Source organism: Protopterus annectens, chromosome 3.part1 (genome assembly GCF_019279795.1).
Source record: "Protopterus annectens isolate FY-2018-M chromosome 3.part1, PAN1.0, whole genome shotgun sequence".
In the NCBI taxonomy this organism is placed as follows: domain Eukaryota; kingdom Metazoa; phylum Chordata; order Ceratodontiformes; family Protopteridae; genus Protopterus; species Protopterus annectens.
The window spans coordinates 1,339,394,874-1,339,413,580 of record NC_056732.1 but is presented as its reverse complement, the minus strand read 5'-3'; the positions used below and the strand labels follow the sequence as shown (position 1 = coordinate 1,339,413,580).

At 41.6% G+C, this 18,707-nt stretch overlaps 1 protein-coding gene across 1 annotated transcript in view; it reads left to right on the top strand.

Annotated features, from left to right (window-relative positions):
- MYBL1 (MYB proto-oncogene like 1) overlaps nucleotides 1–18,707 on the top strand; it is a 1,413,299-nt gene that overhangs the window by 549,511 nt on the left and 845,081 nt on the right. Inside the window, exon 8 of the mRNA XM_044067371.1 lies at nucleotides 2,702–2,806. Within this exon, the coding sequence (XP_043923306.1) occupies nucleotides 2,702–2,806 (105 nt within the window). The remainder of the gene's footprint in view (nucleotides 1–2,701; nucleotides 2,807–18,707) is intronic.

Genomic DNA, 18,707 nt, shown 5'->3' with positions numbered 1-18,707 from the left:
TGCGGTCCCATAGATGCTGTGTTTTTTGCTTTGGAGAGGGCAGCTTTCACCTGTGCATTTGTGATGTCAGGGAGGTTACATTCAGTTGGGATAGGCGTTTGCTCCTTTGGGGGGGAAGGGGATGAGAAGTTTGCGCTGAATCTGTCTGCCAGGATGTTGGCTATGTGTGTAGGTTCGGTATATTTTGTACCGTTATGCTACAATTCAGAGCATATCTGGGAGTTTCCGCCCATGTTTATGACATAACTAAAGAAGGCCTTGTGATTATCTTTAGTGTCTAGGGCAATTTTTCTTTCGAAACTGGCCTTTGATGATTTTATGAGGGATCGATGTTTCTTGCTAATACTGATCAGTGATGCCTTCCCTTTTTGGGATTTTGCTCTGTCATGTAGTAGCTTCCTCCTTCTGTTGTATAGCTTATTTATGGCCGGGGTCCACCAGACCGGTCTCCTGTTTTTGCGGGACTGAGTCTTGGTTTTATTTGGGATAGCACGATCCACGCATTCCTGCAGGTGCTCATAGAATGCATTTGTAAAGGATTCTGCGGATTAGGCTGTATTATCCTGTGGCCCAGGGGCTTTGAAGGATTCCACCTCGGTCTTGAGAAGTGCAAAGTTGGCTTTGGTGAAATTCTTTACAGTGATTTCCTTGGCTGGGGGTGGGGACGGGTTATGCAAGATTTTTTTTTTTTTTTATCTTACTTTATCTGGTCTGTTCTGACTCTTTCTTGGACTTACAAATGAGGTCTATTAGGTTTATTGGTCTGTAATTCCCAGGGTTCATGATGGGGCAACCTTTGTGAAGTGGCATCACAACTGCTGTATTCCAAACCTCAGGGACAAGCCCATTGGATATGCACAGGCTGAATAGCTGTGAGCATATCTACCAGTGCATGTTTAGTGCTGTTTACTGGTATGTTATCAGGTCAGATAGAGGATTTTTTTTTTTAAGATTACTTTTAATAAGTTTTCTTTTGTGATGGTAGGGGGATTGCAATCCTTGGAAATATGTGGGTTTTATATAGATATCTCTGGAGAGAAATTTTCAGTGAATTTGCTAACGTATTTGTGATATTGACTGAATCAGGTTAGGCAGTGACAGTATAAGTTCAGTGTAATTTGGATGTGTTATGTCCTTAACTTCCTCATGGAAGTAAAGAAGGACTTGTAATTATCTTTACACCTTCACTAAGCATTAAAAGCTGGGTACACAGTCTAAGCTCAGTTGTGTTAGTGGGGATCTTAGCTCAGTTGTGTTAGAGGGGATCTTACAACTGTACACCTCCCTTGTATGTAGTATATTATTGCTTCAGACTCTGTCTTGAAGTTATAATTTGCTTTACATTCTTCTTGTATGAATCGCATAATTTAGTTGTGGAAAAATGCACATATCGTAACAGTAGATATTCAAGAGGTCATTGTAACAAGAAAGACCCACCCTATTCTCCTGATAGATTGTATGGTTTACTTTTCATCGATACTTGCTCTTTTATCTGCATTGCAGCGTTTGCTAATTATTTAAATTTGTTTGCCTGACAGAATCACCATTTCTTGTGCTGCTTATTGGCTTAAAAAATTACGAGGGTGCCTGGTAAACACCTACTTAGATTTCATCTTTACTGGCCCACTTTAAACTTTCATAGGGTATACTGCAGTGTTTTTTTAACTCTAAAACTAGGCTGAAGGCAGTGATGGTGGGATAAAACCCTGATGTAGTTTGCTGTTAAGATGTTCATTTCTTGAAGATCTCCCATTACAGTAAGTATTCTTGCCATGTAACTGTACTTTATACCTTTTCAAGAGTTGAAATAGAAACGTATTACTTTTACTAAAAATGTCCAGAGCTTTTAACATAAAGCTTGTGTATGAGGAGTAATGTTTTCCTGTTTAATCCTTCCTGCAGACTTGATTGTGTTAAATGTAGCATTGTTTTTACTTAGCCTTGTATATAGAAATGGAATTTTTTGATCCTTGTAACTTCTGCAATACATAACAACCACTTTTCCCCTCATGAGAGAAATCACAACTGTCACATATATTAAGGCCCAAGGGGTTATTGTATGTGTCTGTACTTTTTTCTTTGTCCATTGAGCAGTCCTGAGGGGGTGAGTGTATCAGGGACATCCCATAAGTGATATCTTCCCTCAGTGGACCTGCAAACTTGCATGCTGAAATGTTCAGCTAGATTTCCTAGTTTGCACTGGAGATTCTTTAGTAGGGTACACCCTTGGGACTCCCCTTCTCACTGCTTGGAGAAGTGAGCAGGTAAAAGCCTCATCACTCCTGCCCTCTCCAGCTAGCTATTCAGTGCCTGGCCTGTTTGTTGAACCTCAGTCATTAGTGGCACTGGAGGACACCCCACACTTGCACTATCGGGCTGCATTTCTATGTGTAAATATGCTAGCTATTCAGTGCCTGGCCTGTTTATTGAACCTCAGTCATTAGTGGCACTGGAGGACACCCCACACTTGCACTTTCGGGCTGCCTTTCTATGTGTAAATATGCATAAATTAATCAATCTGTGATTATATAAGGAGTATGTGTATGTGTGCGCATGAGTTCTGGTAAATATGTAGATTTGGTGTATTGCATTGGCTACATACCTCCTTAATAAGTTGTAGTAATTCTAATGCAGTTTTTTTTTTCACTGTTGCTTTCTTTTCTTTTTATTATTTTTTTCTCTCTTCCTTTATATATTCCAGCATCCATTTGTTGATGATGATCCTGATAAAGAACAAAGGATAAAGGAACTTAAGCTGCTTCTTATGTCGGCTGAAACGGAAGTCAGACAAGAGAGAGTTGTTTCTGTAAGGAAATTATGTGCACTACTTTTTTTCTTTTAGTGTGTAATATTTTGTCTGTCTTGCTTATACTTATTTTGTTTGCTTCATTGGGATGGCTTTGTTATACAGTTTCATTAAACAAGATGTGTGATGGCTTTAGGGAGGTGGCTGGCACAATCAGAACATTGTAAAGGAAGCACATACAATTCAGGTGAACCAACTGTTTGTCTGTAAAAGTCAGCAGCTGTATAACATGATATTAAATGTGGTTAAAGAAGGACTCTGAACCAACATTTATGCTGGAAAGTTCTTCATTCATAGGGGTTTGATGGCTAATACTGCCTTTTTTAGGCAAAGTTAGAGGATATGGCATTTGCAACTTATAACAGTCTGAAAAACAACATGTGCATCTTAAGCGACTAGCAGGCACATTTGTCGAGGCTCACTTTTGGCTTGCACTTGTGTCAAACTTACCACTAAAATAGAGAACTGTGAAGTAGTTAACAAGTACAAATTAGAGAAAATCCGATGCAACTGACAAGTGCAAATGGTCTGTTATTAACAAATGCAGATGCTCATCATTCCCACTGTGGCAGTAGCCTTTAGACTATATGGGTTGTTTCTCCTGCTGTGGAAACAAGTAGTCTGCTTCACAAAGCTCTGGCTCACCTCACACCTTCACCCTGGCTGCTGATTGGCTAGCCCCAAAGAAGGAAATGAGCAGCCAGTGTGAAGATTTCTTCAGTCCTTTCTTGCTGCCTGGATAAGAAGCAGCTTAGAAAAGGCTTCACAGGAGCAGCAATCAGCTAAGGTTTCATTTCTGGCAGATAATTCCCTGTTGGGAAACCCTTCCACTCAGAATCTGTTGCCCTTCTAAGGAAATACTGTTTTATTTTATTTTATGACTAAAAGTGTTTTTCCCCTTTAAGAAGCCAAATTTTTGTTATCAGTATCAGAAGTTACCTGTCAGGCACTGCTATTTTTAGCTATTATGGGTTTTTTTAACAATTTAAGAGTTAAAGTTGAGAAAAAATATGTTTAGCTTGTGTAAAACAGTACTTCTGTTCACTTCGCGCCATTTTCCTTTTTTTTCTGTGAGTGTATTTAAGACTTTAAAAGGTGTTCTGATAGGGAATTTGTGTGCTGCTTGTGCATTTACCTTGAGAAGGGGCTGGAAAAAGAAATGTGAGACTGTGTGTGCTGCTTGTGGACACTCTGTAACAACTTACCTTCTGATAAACTCATTCCAGCAATGCTTACTGCTTTTGTCATCTCCTCCTTGGCTATAGCATAGATACTTACTCCAGTCTTGCTGATTCCATTCCTGCTGTACCAAGAAGGAGACATGTACTTACCAAGAACCTTTGTCAGTGCTGCAGGCTTATTCTACGCCTTAACTGATAGTGGTGAATCTGTAGTGGCCATCTGTTCTTCAAACCACTCACCTCTCCAACTTCCTTTGGTGGTGTTCTTTTAGCCATCGTGAACTGGGGGTCAGCCACATCATCTACCACTGCCACAGTCTGATCCAGGCACAAGACAGCCATCTTCTCTAGGGCTGGGAAACACACTGGCAGATTCTTCACTGGGTAAACATGACAAGAGACTGTTAGACCAGTCAGATATCCATCCTTCTGGTCATTCTTCTTCCATAGGGACTTCTGTGAAGAAAAAAGATTAAACAGTGTTTGACAAATTATTACACTTAAGAAAGATGATTTTCTTAACATAGCAAGGCATGTATTGCCTGGTATCCAGCAACCTTTACAGGTAGGCATCATGTGTAAAGAAATTCCCGAGGAAACTGGATCTGATGATTATGATGGTGATAGAGATAGGGCTTCTTCTTTTTCAGATTCACAAGGCCAACTCTCTGACTGCGAGGAAATTAATTCCGTCTCACTCTACTTTGGAGGAATTTTCCTTTAATCAGATTAAAGCCAGGGTGAAATTTGGTATTTTTATGTGAACAAAGGGATGTTCCCATGAACTGAGGCGATACTGTATGCTATAACTGGATATTCCTCATTTCTCACCCAACCATCCTATGCTGGCAGCCTTTAGGATATATTGAATGCTGGCTGTAATCATCCTGATACCCAGCCATCAGTACTGATACCCAGACATCAGTAAGTAAAAAAGGGAGATAAAATGTGTAAATTGCTTCAGACTATTTATTTTCTCTCAGCTAAGATCACATCCAGCTGCCATATTCACCTCTTCAACCACAGGCAATAGATTGATAGTAAACAGTAATCCTTCTTCTGGTGACAAAGAATGGAAGGTGTTGGGCCACTTAGGTAAGAAAATGTTTTCTTCTTCCACTTTAGTTTTCAGATTTCTCAGTTATAAATGTGGAAATTCGTGCTTTGATATGTGGACAGTCTATGGGAATTTGCTACCCGTGAAAGCTCTTTTCTGAATCAAATTGTATGTTCATCATATTGATCACTGCTGCAGTAGCCTAAGCTATATGGGGTTATATCCTGCCAAGGATATAACAGCCGACCAATTTCCCAATCTTCAGGACACCTTCCATGCACTCAAACCATTAAGCAGCTCGAGCTGTCCTGCCTAAAAGGCAAGGCAAATAAGGCACTCCTGTGCAGGCTTTTGAGGATCAATGGTCAGCTTGTGCTGTTCCATTTCTGACAGATAAGTCTCCTTTGGGAAAATACTTTATGTATTTAACATTTATTGTTTAATGCACTTTCCTGGTTAGGAAAGTTGTTTTTTTTTTTATTAGGACTTTTAGTTTTAACTGACTCACAAAACGTAACTGTACTTTTACACAGGAGTGCACTTTTTTCCTGTTAGTTTCAAAGTAGTTAAAGTTGTTGAAGACCATTTTTTCTCTGGAGAAATTATTTATATTTTGCACCTAGCAAGATGTATTAAACTGCTTTTTACTATGTTCTGTGGGGAAAAAGGTGACTTTAATTTTTTACCAGCTAATACTGAGAAAGAGGCACCATTTTCGGTTTGTCCATGGAACAAACTACTGGTCCTACAGTTTGTTCTTCTTCCAGCCATAAAAAAGAAAAAGTTAAGCAAACAGCCTTTGCCACAACAGGCTGGCAATTAGTCTTAGCTGCAGGTGCCTTTCTCTGATATAGCCAGAGCTGGTTCCTCCAATCACTCATCTTTTTTCCCTGGATTTATCTGGTATAGCATCTACAGTCGCTGTGAACCAAGGGTTAGACAAGTCCTCTGCAGCTTTTGGGGTCCACTCAGTGGGCAAAGGAGAACCACTCTTGATGCTTTTAGAAGAAGGGATGGGGAAGATTCACTCTTTAGTGAGAATGTTATGCCCATCCCTGGGGAAGCTGCTTTTGCCATTAATAAACCTGTTTGCCACACTTTTCCTGCCAAAGAGAAACAGAAAACTAAAATTTTGTCTGCTCCTGCCCAAATTCTTCTAGTCAGGAGTAGTATATTAGGTCTGGCTCAGGGTCTTATTCAGGGTATTGATGCTTCTTACAAAGGTGGTTTCTTGTAGAAAGAAAAGGGGTTCCTCTTTTCCTTGAAGAGTTTCAAGATTCTAAATTTGGACAGGAAGATAGCGAAGACAGATGCAGGGTTTTCCCATGAGATTTCTGACTCTGACAAGAGTATGGTATCTGAATCTCCTTGTGAGGACTTGTCTTTCTCTGAGACTATTTTCTGAATGTAACAGTGTTTTCAGTGGGAGAACACTGAGAGTTTCTCAGTCCCTCAAGAAATGCTGTGAGCTGTTACTAATGTAATTTCCAGAACCTTCATCCATCCTCCCAGTGCTGTCAGCATTGGAGGATTTTATTTGTCACAGCTTGTAACTTTCCCTAGCAGTCATCCTGCTGCTCCTAGGAAGCCAGATAGGATCATAGATCACAAATGGCCCTAGAACCCTTAAAGTTTAGTCATATTTATCCTGAGTTGCCTGAGTTGTTGGTCGTTAGGTGAGTGAAGCTGGCAGAGGTAAGGGTCTATGGTAGTTAATAAGGACTTCCTCTGTCCAGGAGGGACATGAGTGCCACCCCAGGATTGAATGTCAACCATCCATTGATCTAGGTTGCATTTGAAGAGGGTCAGGGAGGGTCTGTGTTTCACGTGAATTGGAAGCTTGTTCCAAAGAAGTGGCAATCTCTGGGACATGTATATCTCTCTGGCATGACCTGTTCATGTCATAGGCTAGGTTAAGATCCTTGGAGTGAGTGACCCTTATGCAGTTTGATTTATGACTATGTAGCATTTATATCAGTGCCAGGTCAGAGACTGCCCTGTGAGCCAAGCGCAGGTCACCCTTTGGTAGCCTATAGGAGACAGGACACGGTGACAGGGCTTTCAGTTTTTTCACGTAAGACTTGATGCGGTTGTCAGTCTCGCATTTATTCTGACTGATGGGTTGCATCTGATGTCTCAGCCTTTCCAAAAGTTTGAGGTCTTCAGCAAAGCTTGTGGGCATCCATTCCTAACCATAATGCAGTTCCCTAACTTCCCCCGGTCTCGTTTGCCATGCTGCGAGTAGGTTCGTTAGCAATCTCTGGGCTAAGTGTGTTTTATTGCAGTTTCTACTTTTATAGTTAAACGTGTTTTATTTTAGATTTTTATTCTTAGATATCTAGCCTTACCTTACCTTCCTGTTTCAGTGTAGTTTTTCATGTTAATTCCTTATTTAGTGCTCTTTGTTAGCATCCGTTTAAGTTAGACGACATCTAATTTATGCCTGTTTTAGTTAGAGGAAATGTTTTCTTTCTCCCCCTTCCACTTACCTTTTTCTTTCTTGCTTACATTTTATTATAAGCTTTAGAGTGAGTGTTTGTTCTTGTGTGTCCCTGGTTAGCATCTGTTTAAGTTAGAGGGCATCTAACTAAAGTCCATTTTAGTTAGAGGAGATCACCCCCCCCCCCTTTCTTTCCCTTCAATTATTTAAAAAAAAGTTTGCTTCATTCTTTCCTGAGTCCATTAAATTTAGAGGACTAGTTTTATCTTTTGGTGTTAGAGAGTGTGTACCATTCTTTCCTAGTAGTTTAGAATGTCTCAAAAAGAAAGGAAGCCTCTTGGCTTTAAAAAATGTGAGCAATGTGGTAAAAACATGCCCCTTAGTGACTCGCACACCTTATGTCTGTAGTGCTTGGGACCTCTTCATCTGCAGGAATCCTGTTCAATTTGTCTTGCCTTTAATCAGAGAACGCTCAAGGAGAACAAGAACAAGTTGATTCTAAAAGTGTTGTTAAAAACCTCATTTTCTAAGGCTATATCTCCCACATTCTCTTCTTCAAAATCAGAGAAATCCAAGAAATCAATGAAATGTCCTTTTCCAGCTCCAAAATCATCTTTGTAGCCAAAACAGAAGCCACCTAAACTGTCTGGTCCAACAGAACCAATGGAGCAGTCAGCAATTACTGGATCCAAGACTGTGTTCGAGCAAACAGAACCTACTGCTTTGAAGTCAACATCATCTGAACCTTTGCTCTGAAGTCTGTTTTGCCCTCTGAGATCCATATCAGAGCCGATCTCCTTCCTTGGAACTGATCCCTTCTTGGCTCCCTTCTCCATTCTTAACAAGATCCAGATCTCCTACCCTTTCTATCTGGTCGACCAGGAGTCTCTCTGATGAAGATGTGGATAGGGTGATACAGAGGCTGTTAAGAGAACTGCTTTGGCCAAGTTATTATAGGATCCGAACCAAAAGGAATCTGATCAGACACAGGCTTCCCCTTCTGCTCCTGCTCCTCCTCCGATCCATCCCTCGGGTTTGGAGCCAGAAAATTCTGACATCCAGCTTGTGTCTGTATTGGGTCTGGGACCCGTTGGCTCCTCGGATCTGGTATCTGCCCTCAATTGTTTCCGTCCAGTCGGAGCAGGAGACCTCTGGGAGCCGATGCTCTCCGATTGGGTACTCAGAGCTGGTTCAGATCTCTCCAGATCCAACCCTGTCTGTGTGGGGTCTCAGAAGGGATGAGTTTGGATCCTTCCTCAGCTTTGGAGCTTCTGTCCTCTGCTGCGGAGATTCCATCGGCTCAGACAACCCGTTCGTCGGAGCAGGGGTGAATTGCCTTTGAAGTCATGAGGACGGTGATGACTATCTCCCAGTCCAAGACACAGTCTTCCTCAGATCTTCCTTCCACCTCTATGCAGGTGTCTTTGCCTTCTCACACCTGTCCACAGGACCCCAGAGATCACAGGCCTCAGGATGTCCCTCAGGGGACTCCCTCCTCCTGCAAAACCTCCACAGAGTACCCCACTGAGGAAGTCTCTCGGAAGAGGACATGCAGGAGGAAGCATTTTGACTCCCCAGAGGAGTTCATCATGTCTGATACTGACACTGATGAAGCAGAAGGGTCCCCACAGTCACCTCCAGAAGATGTCTCTTTTGGATGCATTCTGGAAGCAGAGAGGTAACTGGCAGTCCACCTCCCCTTCGGCTGAGGAATTGGTGTACCTGAAGGCCTTTGGGTCTTGCCCATCAACCTTTTGGGTGACCCCTCCTTCCAATGAGCTTATTGATTTAATCTCTCAGAAGGCTTGGCAGACCCCAGATTCTATAGAACCTACTCCTAAGAGACCAAATAAATACATCACAGCTCCAAAGGATAAGGCATTTTTAACGAAAGGTGTAGCAGTTGATGCCATGATTGTGGTGGTGGCCACAAAAAAGCAACTATCCGAGAACAGTTCCTCTATCCATCCTCTGAATAAGGATTCCAGGACCATGGATAGGTATGAGAAGTGTGTCTTTTCATCTGCAATCTTTACCTTGTGGTCACTGAACTACCTTACCCATTTCACGAGACTAGAGAGGGACCTGTTAAAGGATCTTTCAGACTCCCTCCAAGGAGCTGTAGCTGATGCGGTGGCAGATAGTCAATGTATTGCTCACCACTCTCAGTTCTGTCATCAACTCGTCCATGAGACTCATTTCATATGCAGCAGAATGGAGCGAGTAGGGTGGCAGTTTCAGGCATCTCTATCAGGAGGCAGGCCTGAATGCACCTTTGCGATTTTGTGGAGACTTTCAAGTCTTCCCTCATTAATGCCCCCTTTGATGGCTCATCTGTCTTTGGTCCTAAAGTTAAAGAATCGCTTACCAGGTATGAACAGGAAGGTAAGTCCTTATCTGCCATTGGAGTACATATTTCCACACCTACCAGACTATTCCCTAAGGGTCAGATAGGTAGTGGGAAAATGTGGTTCAGAAAATCAGAGGTCTTTCCTGGACATACAAGGTGGAAGTTCCCGCAGAGGCAGAGAGGGGAACAATAATTCTTATAATGAACTCCTGCAAAAAGGATCTCTAATGATGGATTCACTCTCCCTTAGTATCTCAAGGCTCTCCCTTCATTCCTCCTCAACCCCAAGCTACATTGACGATGGATGCTTCCCAGATGGGGGTGGGGGGGAATTATCTTGGGAAGACAGTTCAAGTCATCTGGCAGGATCATAGGTTAATTTGCACATGAACGTCCTAAAGATGAGAGCAGTGCTCTTAGCGCTCCAAGCATTTCAGGACACTCTCCCTCTAGGAACGATAGCAATCCAGTCAGACAATATGTCAGTAGTCCGGTTCATAAACAGACAAGGAGGAACCAGATCTTACCCCCTTTGTCAAGAAGCTCTAAGGGTTTGACGATGGGCAGTGGCCTCCAACTCTTTTCTGATTGCAATGCACATCCCGGGAAATCCATTGTGATTGCAGACAAATTGAGCAGAGCCATCTTATGGCCACACAAGTGATCCCTCAATCAAAAAGTTGTGGAAGAGATTTTCCAGAAATAGGGCCAGCCTTGCTGCGATCTCTTTGCATCACCCACCAATGCCAAATGCAGCAACTACTTTGCCCTGATCCCTCCCATGGGGGGTGGGGAGCACTTGTTCATGATTGGCCTCCAGGACTCCTCTGTGCTTTCCCTCCAATCCCTCTGCCCTCTGATTCTCAAGTGGATACAAAAAGCAAGTTTGTTGGAGACTCTAGTAATCCTGACTACCCCTATTGGCCTCATCAAATCTGGTTTCCCTTCCTTCAGCCTCATCTTCGGGATGAATCGTGGATTCTGGACCCTGCTCCAGACCTTCTGACTCACCCGTCGGGAATGGTACATCCCAGCCTACACAATCTCAAACTGACAGCTTGGCTGCTCCAGTTCCCCTGATTGCTAGGTTTCCTCTCCTTTCCTCTCCAGTCAAACATATTTTATCTTCCCATAAAACATCTACAAGAAGATTGTACAAGAGTAAATGGAAGAGGTTTGTAACATGGGCCAGCGATAATCAGATAGATCCCTTTTTGGTGCCCATACATTCTATTCTAGAATTTTTAGTGGAACTTTTTCATGAAGGAGCTGCTGCTTCAACTATTAGAGTTCAGCTGGCAGCAATTTCAAATTTCCATGGAGGAGAAAATGATGCTGTGATTATGTCTTGCAGGCTTTGTAAAGCCTTTTTGAAAGGCACTACAATGATAAGACCTCCATACAAAAAGCCAACTCCTCCCTGGGTTCTGAAGTTCATCTTGACAAACATTATCTGTCCTCCTTTTGAACCATCGGCCACATGTGATTTGAAATTTCTATCTTGGAAAACACTCCTTTTAGTGGCTATTACTTCAGCTAGAAGAGTGTTAGAATTGCAAGCTTTGTCTGTCAAGCTCCCATACATAGTTTTTCATAAGGAAAGAGTTTGTTTATGCACTAATACCTCTTTTCTTCCAAAGGTTGTGTCAGAAAGTAACCTCAACCAATCTATTGAGCTGCCAGTTTTCTTCCCAAATTTCCAAAACAAGGGAGAATATTAACTACATCATCTAGACTTTCATAGACATTTACTTTTCTGTTTACACAGAACTTCAGAATTTAGAAAATCGGATCGGCTCTCTATATCTTACTCTGACATTAGAAAAGGTCAACCAGTTTCAAAAATTACCTTATCTAGATGGCTCACATTTTGTATATCCTACAAAGTGGATTTGGCTTCTAACAGTAGAGCCTCTTTTGATTCTATGGTTCTAAGAAATATACTCCCATGAGCCATCCAAGAGTCAGGTTGCATAGGACGTGGTCCCATCAGAGAGAATAAAGGTGAGATTGACAACACATAAAGAAGTTATGTACTTAACCATAACGTTCCATGTGTGTTGTCCATCTTGACCTTTATTCTCACAACCCACCCTCCTTCCTATATTCCAGGGAGACTGAGTAGTTATTGTGATTGCAGATCTCCATAGCCTCAGAAATACTGCCTTAGCCTATTTATATATATATATATATATATATATATCTATCTATATATATATATATATATATATATATATATATATATATATATATATATATATATATATATATATATATATACTTTTATGTGCATACAGATATTAAGGGAGTTTTTTTCATTCGTACGAGTTGATGGGGGTAAATCTGAGGAAGTTAGGGAACTGCATTATGGGTAGGGAAGGATGCCCACAAGATTTTCTGAAGACCTTGAGCTTTTGGAAAGGCCGAGATGGATCCGATACATCGGCTCCAACCCATCAGTGAGAATAAAGTTAGAGATGGGCAACACATAAGGAAATTTATGGTAAGTACATAACTTCTTTTTTTGTGTGCCCTGTAATTTCTTGGTAAGAAACCTCTGTGTTCTTTCCAGTTGTTGCAGGTGTCTGGTGAGGTACGTGCAAAAAGGAGCTTTGTACTCCATTACTGGTCTTTAGAAGACAGATTATAATGGAATTATAACATCCTTGGATCTAGATGCGATGCAATGCCTTTACTTATAAGATGTGCTTCATAGAAGGATTTCCTTACTACTGTGGATACATGGTATTTAAAGTTCAGATTGCTATCAACCTGAGTACCCAGATCAGGTACCACTTTGTCTACACTTAGGGGGTGATCTCTATAATGTAATTGCAAGGATGTCAGCTTTCCCAAAGGGAATAATAATACTTTTTTTTTTTTTTGCATTTAGCTTTAATCCGTGGCTTTGGCAGCAATCATTTCTTTGTGTTAACTCTGTCTACAGAATATTAACATTGTTGGGGGACTCAGTGATTGCTCCTGATTTGCAGTCATCAGCGAAGCCAACTTGATCAGCAATCATGAACTACCACATAAATGGTAGTCTACTTAATGCCGGAAGTGTGATAAGAGACCTTGGGACACAGGTGGACAGTAGTCTCTCCTTTGATAATCACATCGCCACAGTGGTCAGGAAATCCTTCTACGTGGCTCAACTCATCACAAAAGGTTTGTTATCCAGAAAAAAAGAGGTCATTGTTCCCCTCTACTCATCCCTCATTAGACCCATTATAGAGTACAATGCCCCTTTTGGTATGTACCTCACAAGACATCTGCAACAGCTGGAAAGGCCACCGAAATACCTCACAAAGAGGATTACTGGCCTCAAACAGATGCCCTACGGAAACCCTCTCAAAAAACTCCATCTTTACTCCGTCACATATCGCCTACTCAGAGGTGATCTCTGCCTAACATACAAAGCTATGTCAAACCCAGAGCTGTTGGACATGCTCCACTTAAAGAAATCCCAATCCCTCCGAGCTACATGCTCTAGGGACCTAAACCTTGTCACCACAATAAACAGAACATGCTGGAGGGATAGATTCCTGTCCCAGAGACTTCCCATACTCTGGAACAGACTACCTATCTATGTCAAACAGAGCTCCTCATTAGCATTCTTCAAGAAAAATCTTGATGATTGGATGGGAAATAGGAAATTCACCCCAGGGATCATTCCTGTGGCTCTGCTCGACAGGGGCACAGGAAAATAATTTTCTTGGGTGGCAAAAGCCAGGGTACCTTTTTGGCTAGGCTTATATAGCCCCTAGGGCTAATAACCTAGTACCTACCTATGGAACCTATGAAGCTATATATTCTGACTAGTTCCTAAGCTTGGAAGTGCAACATTAAAAATCTTTTCCTTTTTCTGGCCCTTTGTCCCCTCATTTTATGGCTTTGTCCACATTTCTCGCTCTAAGAGGTTAAGACTGTTACATTCTAACACATTCCTATGAGACATCTATGTCAAATATTTCCCTATTACTGGTTATTTGTCCTCTTGGCCTCTGTGCAGATGTATTGCACTAACAGAATGACAGCTATTTGGAAAGCCCTGGTGATCATTTTGGCATGTTGAGCATCCTGTGGTTCCAGTTCTGTATGGACTTCCTAAGGTGCATAAAGATAATTTGAAACCACTCATGACTGTGTTGAGCTGTGGGTGGTTGACAGAAACCTTATCAATTTTTGTTGAAAAAGCCTTATGACCTGTTTTAGATAATGTTAGAACTGTTCTTAAAGATAAAAAAACTTATTGAATGATCTGTTTGATTGGTCCAAGGGGTTTGATAGGAGTGGGGGCATGATTTTAGTTACCTTGGATGTTAATTCCCTCTTCAATGTGATCCCAAATGAGGTAGGAATTGAGAACATCAGGCTGTTTTTTTGCACAGTGATCTTTCTAACAGCAAAATTATATTGATTTGTGCACTACGTGACCTTATCTTGGTAACTAATGTGTTCATTTTTGACAGGGATTTTTATTTACAACAGGTTGGCGTTGCCATAGGGACAGTTTGGAAGAATAGTCATGCTAATGTAGTGTTAACGTATTAGGAACTTGATCAAGTTTTCAACAATAATCTCCATGCTGGGTTCATCAGTTATTATAGATGCTTTATGGATGAAATTTTCCTATTTTGGAAGGGGTCACCACAGAGACTGTATGAATTTTATTGATTTCCTACATACAACCGCTACTTTTCTCAAGTTTAGTAAGGCAGTCCACACAGCCTATCTGGACCTCGCCAAGGCCTTTGACACCATCCCCCACGCTGGAATCATAGATAGACTTACTAAGCTTGGCATTAATCCCTATGTCACTCGATGGGTTGCCAACAGGCTTACTGACAGAACCCACAACGTAAATGTAGCCGACTTCAAGTCCAGCTCCAGACAAGTGGAGTACCTCAGGGTTCAGTCCTGGGACCGCTCTTGTTTGGCATCTACTTCTCTGAAGTACAGGCCAACACTAAGGGACTCTGGCTAACAAAGTTCGCAGATGACTGCAAACTGGGAGCAGTTATTGAATCCCCAAATGATGTGGATGCTCTACAAAAGGGCCTTACAGAAACAGATGCTTGGCGCCAGAGCCATGGGCTCAAGCTCAATTGCAAGAAATGTAGAGTTATCCCCTTTGGGAAAAAAACATGTACCCATGAATTGCCACATAAGTGGCAGTACACTAAACACCGAAAGTGTGATAAGAGACTTAGGGACACAGGTGGACAGTGGTCTCACCTTCAATAACCACATCGCCACAACAGTCAGGAAATCCTTCTATGTGGTACACCTCATCACTAAGGGCTTTTCATCCAGAAAAAAGGAGGTCATTTTCCCACTGTACTCATCCCTCATTAGACCCATTATAGAATACAGCACCCCGTTTTGTATGTATCTCACAAGACATCTGCAACATGGAAAGGCCGCAGAAATACCTCACTAAAAGAATCACAGGCCTAAAGCAGATGCCCTATGCTGACCGCCTTAAAAAACTCCAGCTATACTCTGTCGCATAACGTCTACTCAGAGGCGAGCTCTGCTTAACATACAAGGCCATGTCAAACCCAGAGCTGTTGGACATGCTGCATTTAAAGAAATCCCAATCCTCAGAGCCACACTCTCCAGGGATCTAAACCTTGTCATCACAATAAACAAAACATGCTGGAGGGATAGGTTCCTGACCCAGAGACTTCCCAGACTCTGGAATAGACTGCCCATACATGTCAAGCAGAGCGCCTCTTTGGCCTCTTCAAAAGGAACCTTGACGATTGGATGGGAGAAAGGAAATTCACCCGGGGATCACGTCAGTCGCCCTATTAGACATGGATCCAGGGAAGTAAATAGTGTGGGAAGAAATAGCCAGGGAATTGTTATGGCTAGGCTTGTATAGGTCCTAGGGCCGATTGCCTAGTACCAACCTATGAATAGGCTGTCCAAGTCTGCATGGACTTATGAGAGATAAATTCAGAACAGTAAGAGGCCTAGCACAGAATCCTGTGTTATGCCACTGGTAGCTGGTCTTTTGCTAGAGGTGAAGTCACCCACTTTGACAATGTGTTCTGCTGGTGAACCAGTTGGCTACCCATCTGGTAGTTTAGGGGTTAATTCTCAATTGGTAGAGTTTGGCTATAATATTTGAATGAGAGATTGTCAGATACCTTGGCTAAGTCAAGATAGATGGTATACACAGTCTTTCCCTCATCCAGGGCCTTGGTGACTTTCTCAAATAAATCAGCCATATTTACCAGGCATGATCTACTTTTACCAAATCCACATTTGGTTGGGTCCAGAGTTTGGAGATTATCTATGTCCTTGTTATTAAGGTCCATAATGATTCTTTCCATGGCCTGCAGGTGAGGCTAGTCAAGCTTATAGGCCTATTATTCCCATGGTCAGTTGATGGTCCTGCTTTCTGCAGATGGATTACTGTTACTGTCCTGCATTCTGCAGGAACTTAGCCAGTTCATAAGCTGTTGTTAAACAGGTCATGTTTTAAGTTGTTTAAAAGGCAACCTGGGATATTGTCTAGTCACACTTGATGCCATGCTTTTGGCCTTGGAGAGTGCCAAGATGACCTGCTCTGTTGTGATAATAGGCTGAGGAATGGTGGAGGTATACTTTGGGGGAAGACTGAAGGAGACAGGGGCTGAGGTTTGCTCCAACCCTTTCAGCTTTCAGGCTAGTTATTACCTGTGGTTGAATGTGGGTGCTGCCATCCACAACCAGTTCATTGCATAGCTGGGAATTCTCTTTTAGATTTTGGATGAAGTTAAGAATGCCTTGTGATTATCCGTTGCTAGGGAGGCTAGTTTTGCTTTGTTATTAGCTTTGGAAGACTTGATAAGATCTCTAATTTTGTTTGTTTAAGCTAGAGAGGGATTTCTTTCTCCACTGAGCCATTTCCCTCTTGTATAAGGTTAATTAGTCTTTCAGGTTTTTGTACACTTGTCCCAGACCTGGCCCAGCAGCTATAGTTTTAGTTAATCCAGCTGCTGCAAAACATTTGGTTAGTGCCAATTCTTTCCTTTCAGACAAGGATGGTAAAATAATTGATGTGTATGGGGAAATATGTATGCGTCTAAAATTTTGATGAAGGCTCACATTTTAAAGTTTATTCTGACTATTTGTGAAAGTTATGAGGAATGTTTTACCTGCATTTCCTTCTTGTGAGGAAAATTTGCTTTTAATAGTTTACTTTCTTCCATTTCACAGGTCACTTCTTATTGTTAAAGCGTGTTTATAATTCCGTAGATACTTCTTCCAGACCTGATAACTGTATTGAGGTTTGCATATCTCAGAACCTCCCAGAAGAGGTACAAATTGAGATTTTAAATTCTCCTTTGGATATAGGATTAGTTGTTGGATTATCTCCTGCAGAAGTTATCAAAATATGTGATGAGAAGGGGTAAGCTGATTCAGGGAATCTCTTATATTTTTCAGTCCTCCTTTTCCAAATTTTCCAAGAGATTCTTTACCCACTCATCCAATTCTGGTGAGAAACAAAAATAAATAAGTCTCAGCAAAATGCTGGTAAGTAGATGTTTAAAAATGCAATAGCAAGGAGGTTCCAAAAAGAAAGCAGGAAGTTCCCATTACAAGGGACAGTCAAACAAGTCAGACTGACTGCTTGAGAGATTATGTCCCCCACTCCCACCCTCACAGTCCCATATCTCTTTCAAAAAGGCCGAATCTCCTTTTCTCTGTTTGAGAACAGACAGTGTCAGACAAATCGGTTCTGAAGACTATTAATCCAAGTTACAAATGGCAGTGGGAAGAATTTCCTCTTTTTCCAGTGAGTTATTCCTCATCCACCAGTCCAAATTTCTCTATTTCCTTCTGTCCTAAGGCACATGCTCTCTCAGGGAGTAATAGAGACCGTTTCCCCTTCCTGTTTTAGGAACGTTTTTTTATTCAAGGATGTTTTTGGTGCCAAAGAAAGAAAATGCCTGGAGACCAGTTCTGGATCATTTTCTTTCCTAAAGCAATTTGTGATAGTACCAAGTTTAAAATGTCCTTTCATAGTTTTTTTTTACCTCTTTTTTCCCTTATTTTAGGGTTTCTAATAACATTAGACATTAAAGATACATATCACATCCCTATTTGTGCAGACTTCAGATGTTTCTTTTTGTGCGTCTGGACAATATTATCAGTTTTCTTCTTTACACTTTGGACTATCCACTGCACCAAGAGTGTTCACAAAGTGTCTAGCTGTGGTTGTAGCTCATTGCAGGGTACATGGTGTCCACATTTTTCCATATTTAGATGGCTTACTTATCTTTGCAGAGTCTTTTTCAAAGTGTCAGGAATCTCTCTCTCTCTCTTTTTTGTGAGCATCTCTTACACAAGCTGGGATTCCAGGCGAACATTAAAAAGTTTTTTTTTTTACTCCATCACACACAGCATTGTGTTCCTGGCGTATCTGCTAGACACCTCAGTTCAAACAGCTTTTCTACTGTAGGAAGAATCTATTTCTACCTAGATCTATTTCAAGGGTTTTCCACTCGGACTTCAATATCTGCACGGGATTACCTCAATACTTTAGGTCTCATGGCATCTAGGATTCTCATGATACCCCTGGGATGTGTGAAAGATACAGTGGTATCTAAAGTCTCTTTTTCCAGCTCCAACACCCATTATCTTTTCAGATCTCAATTCTGGTGTTTGTCAGAAGAAAAAAGGACTTGATGGAGACAGCACATTTCCCCAATTCCAGGTCCCCTCCCCCTGTTACAAAGCAGACAGTCACCATAGACGATTTGGACTTTGCTTGGAGTGCAGTGTCAAGGGGGATAAAAGTGCAAGGTATCAGGGACAACAAAGACAGACTATAGCTTATAAATATAAGAGTTGCTTGCTCTAACCACAACACA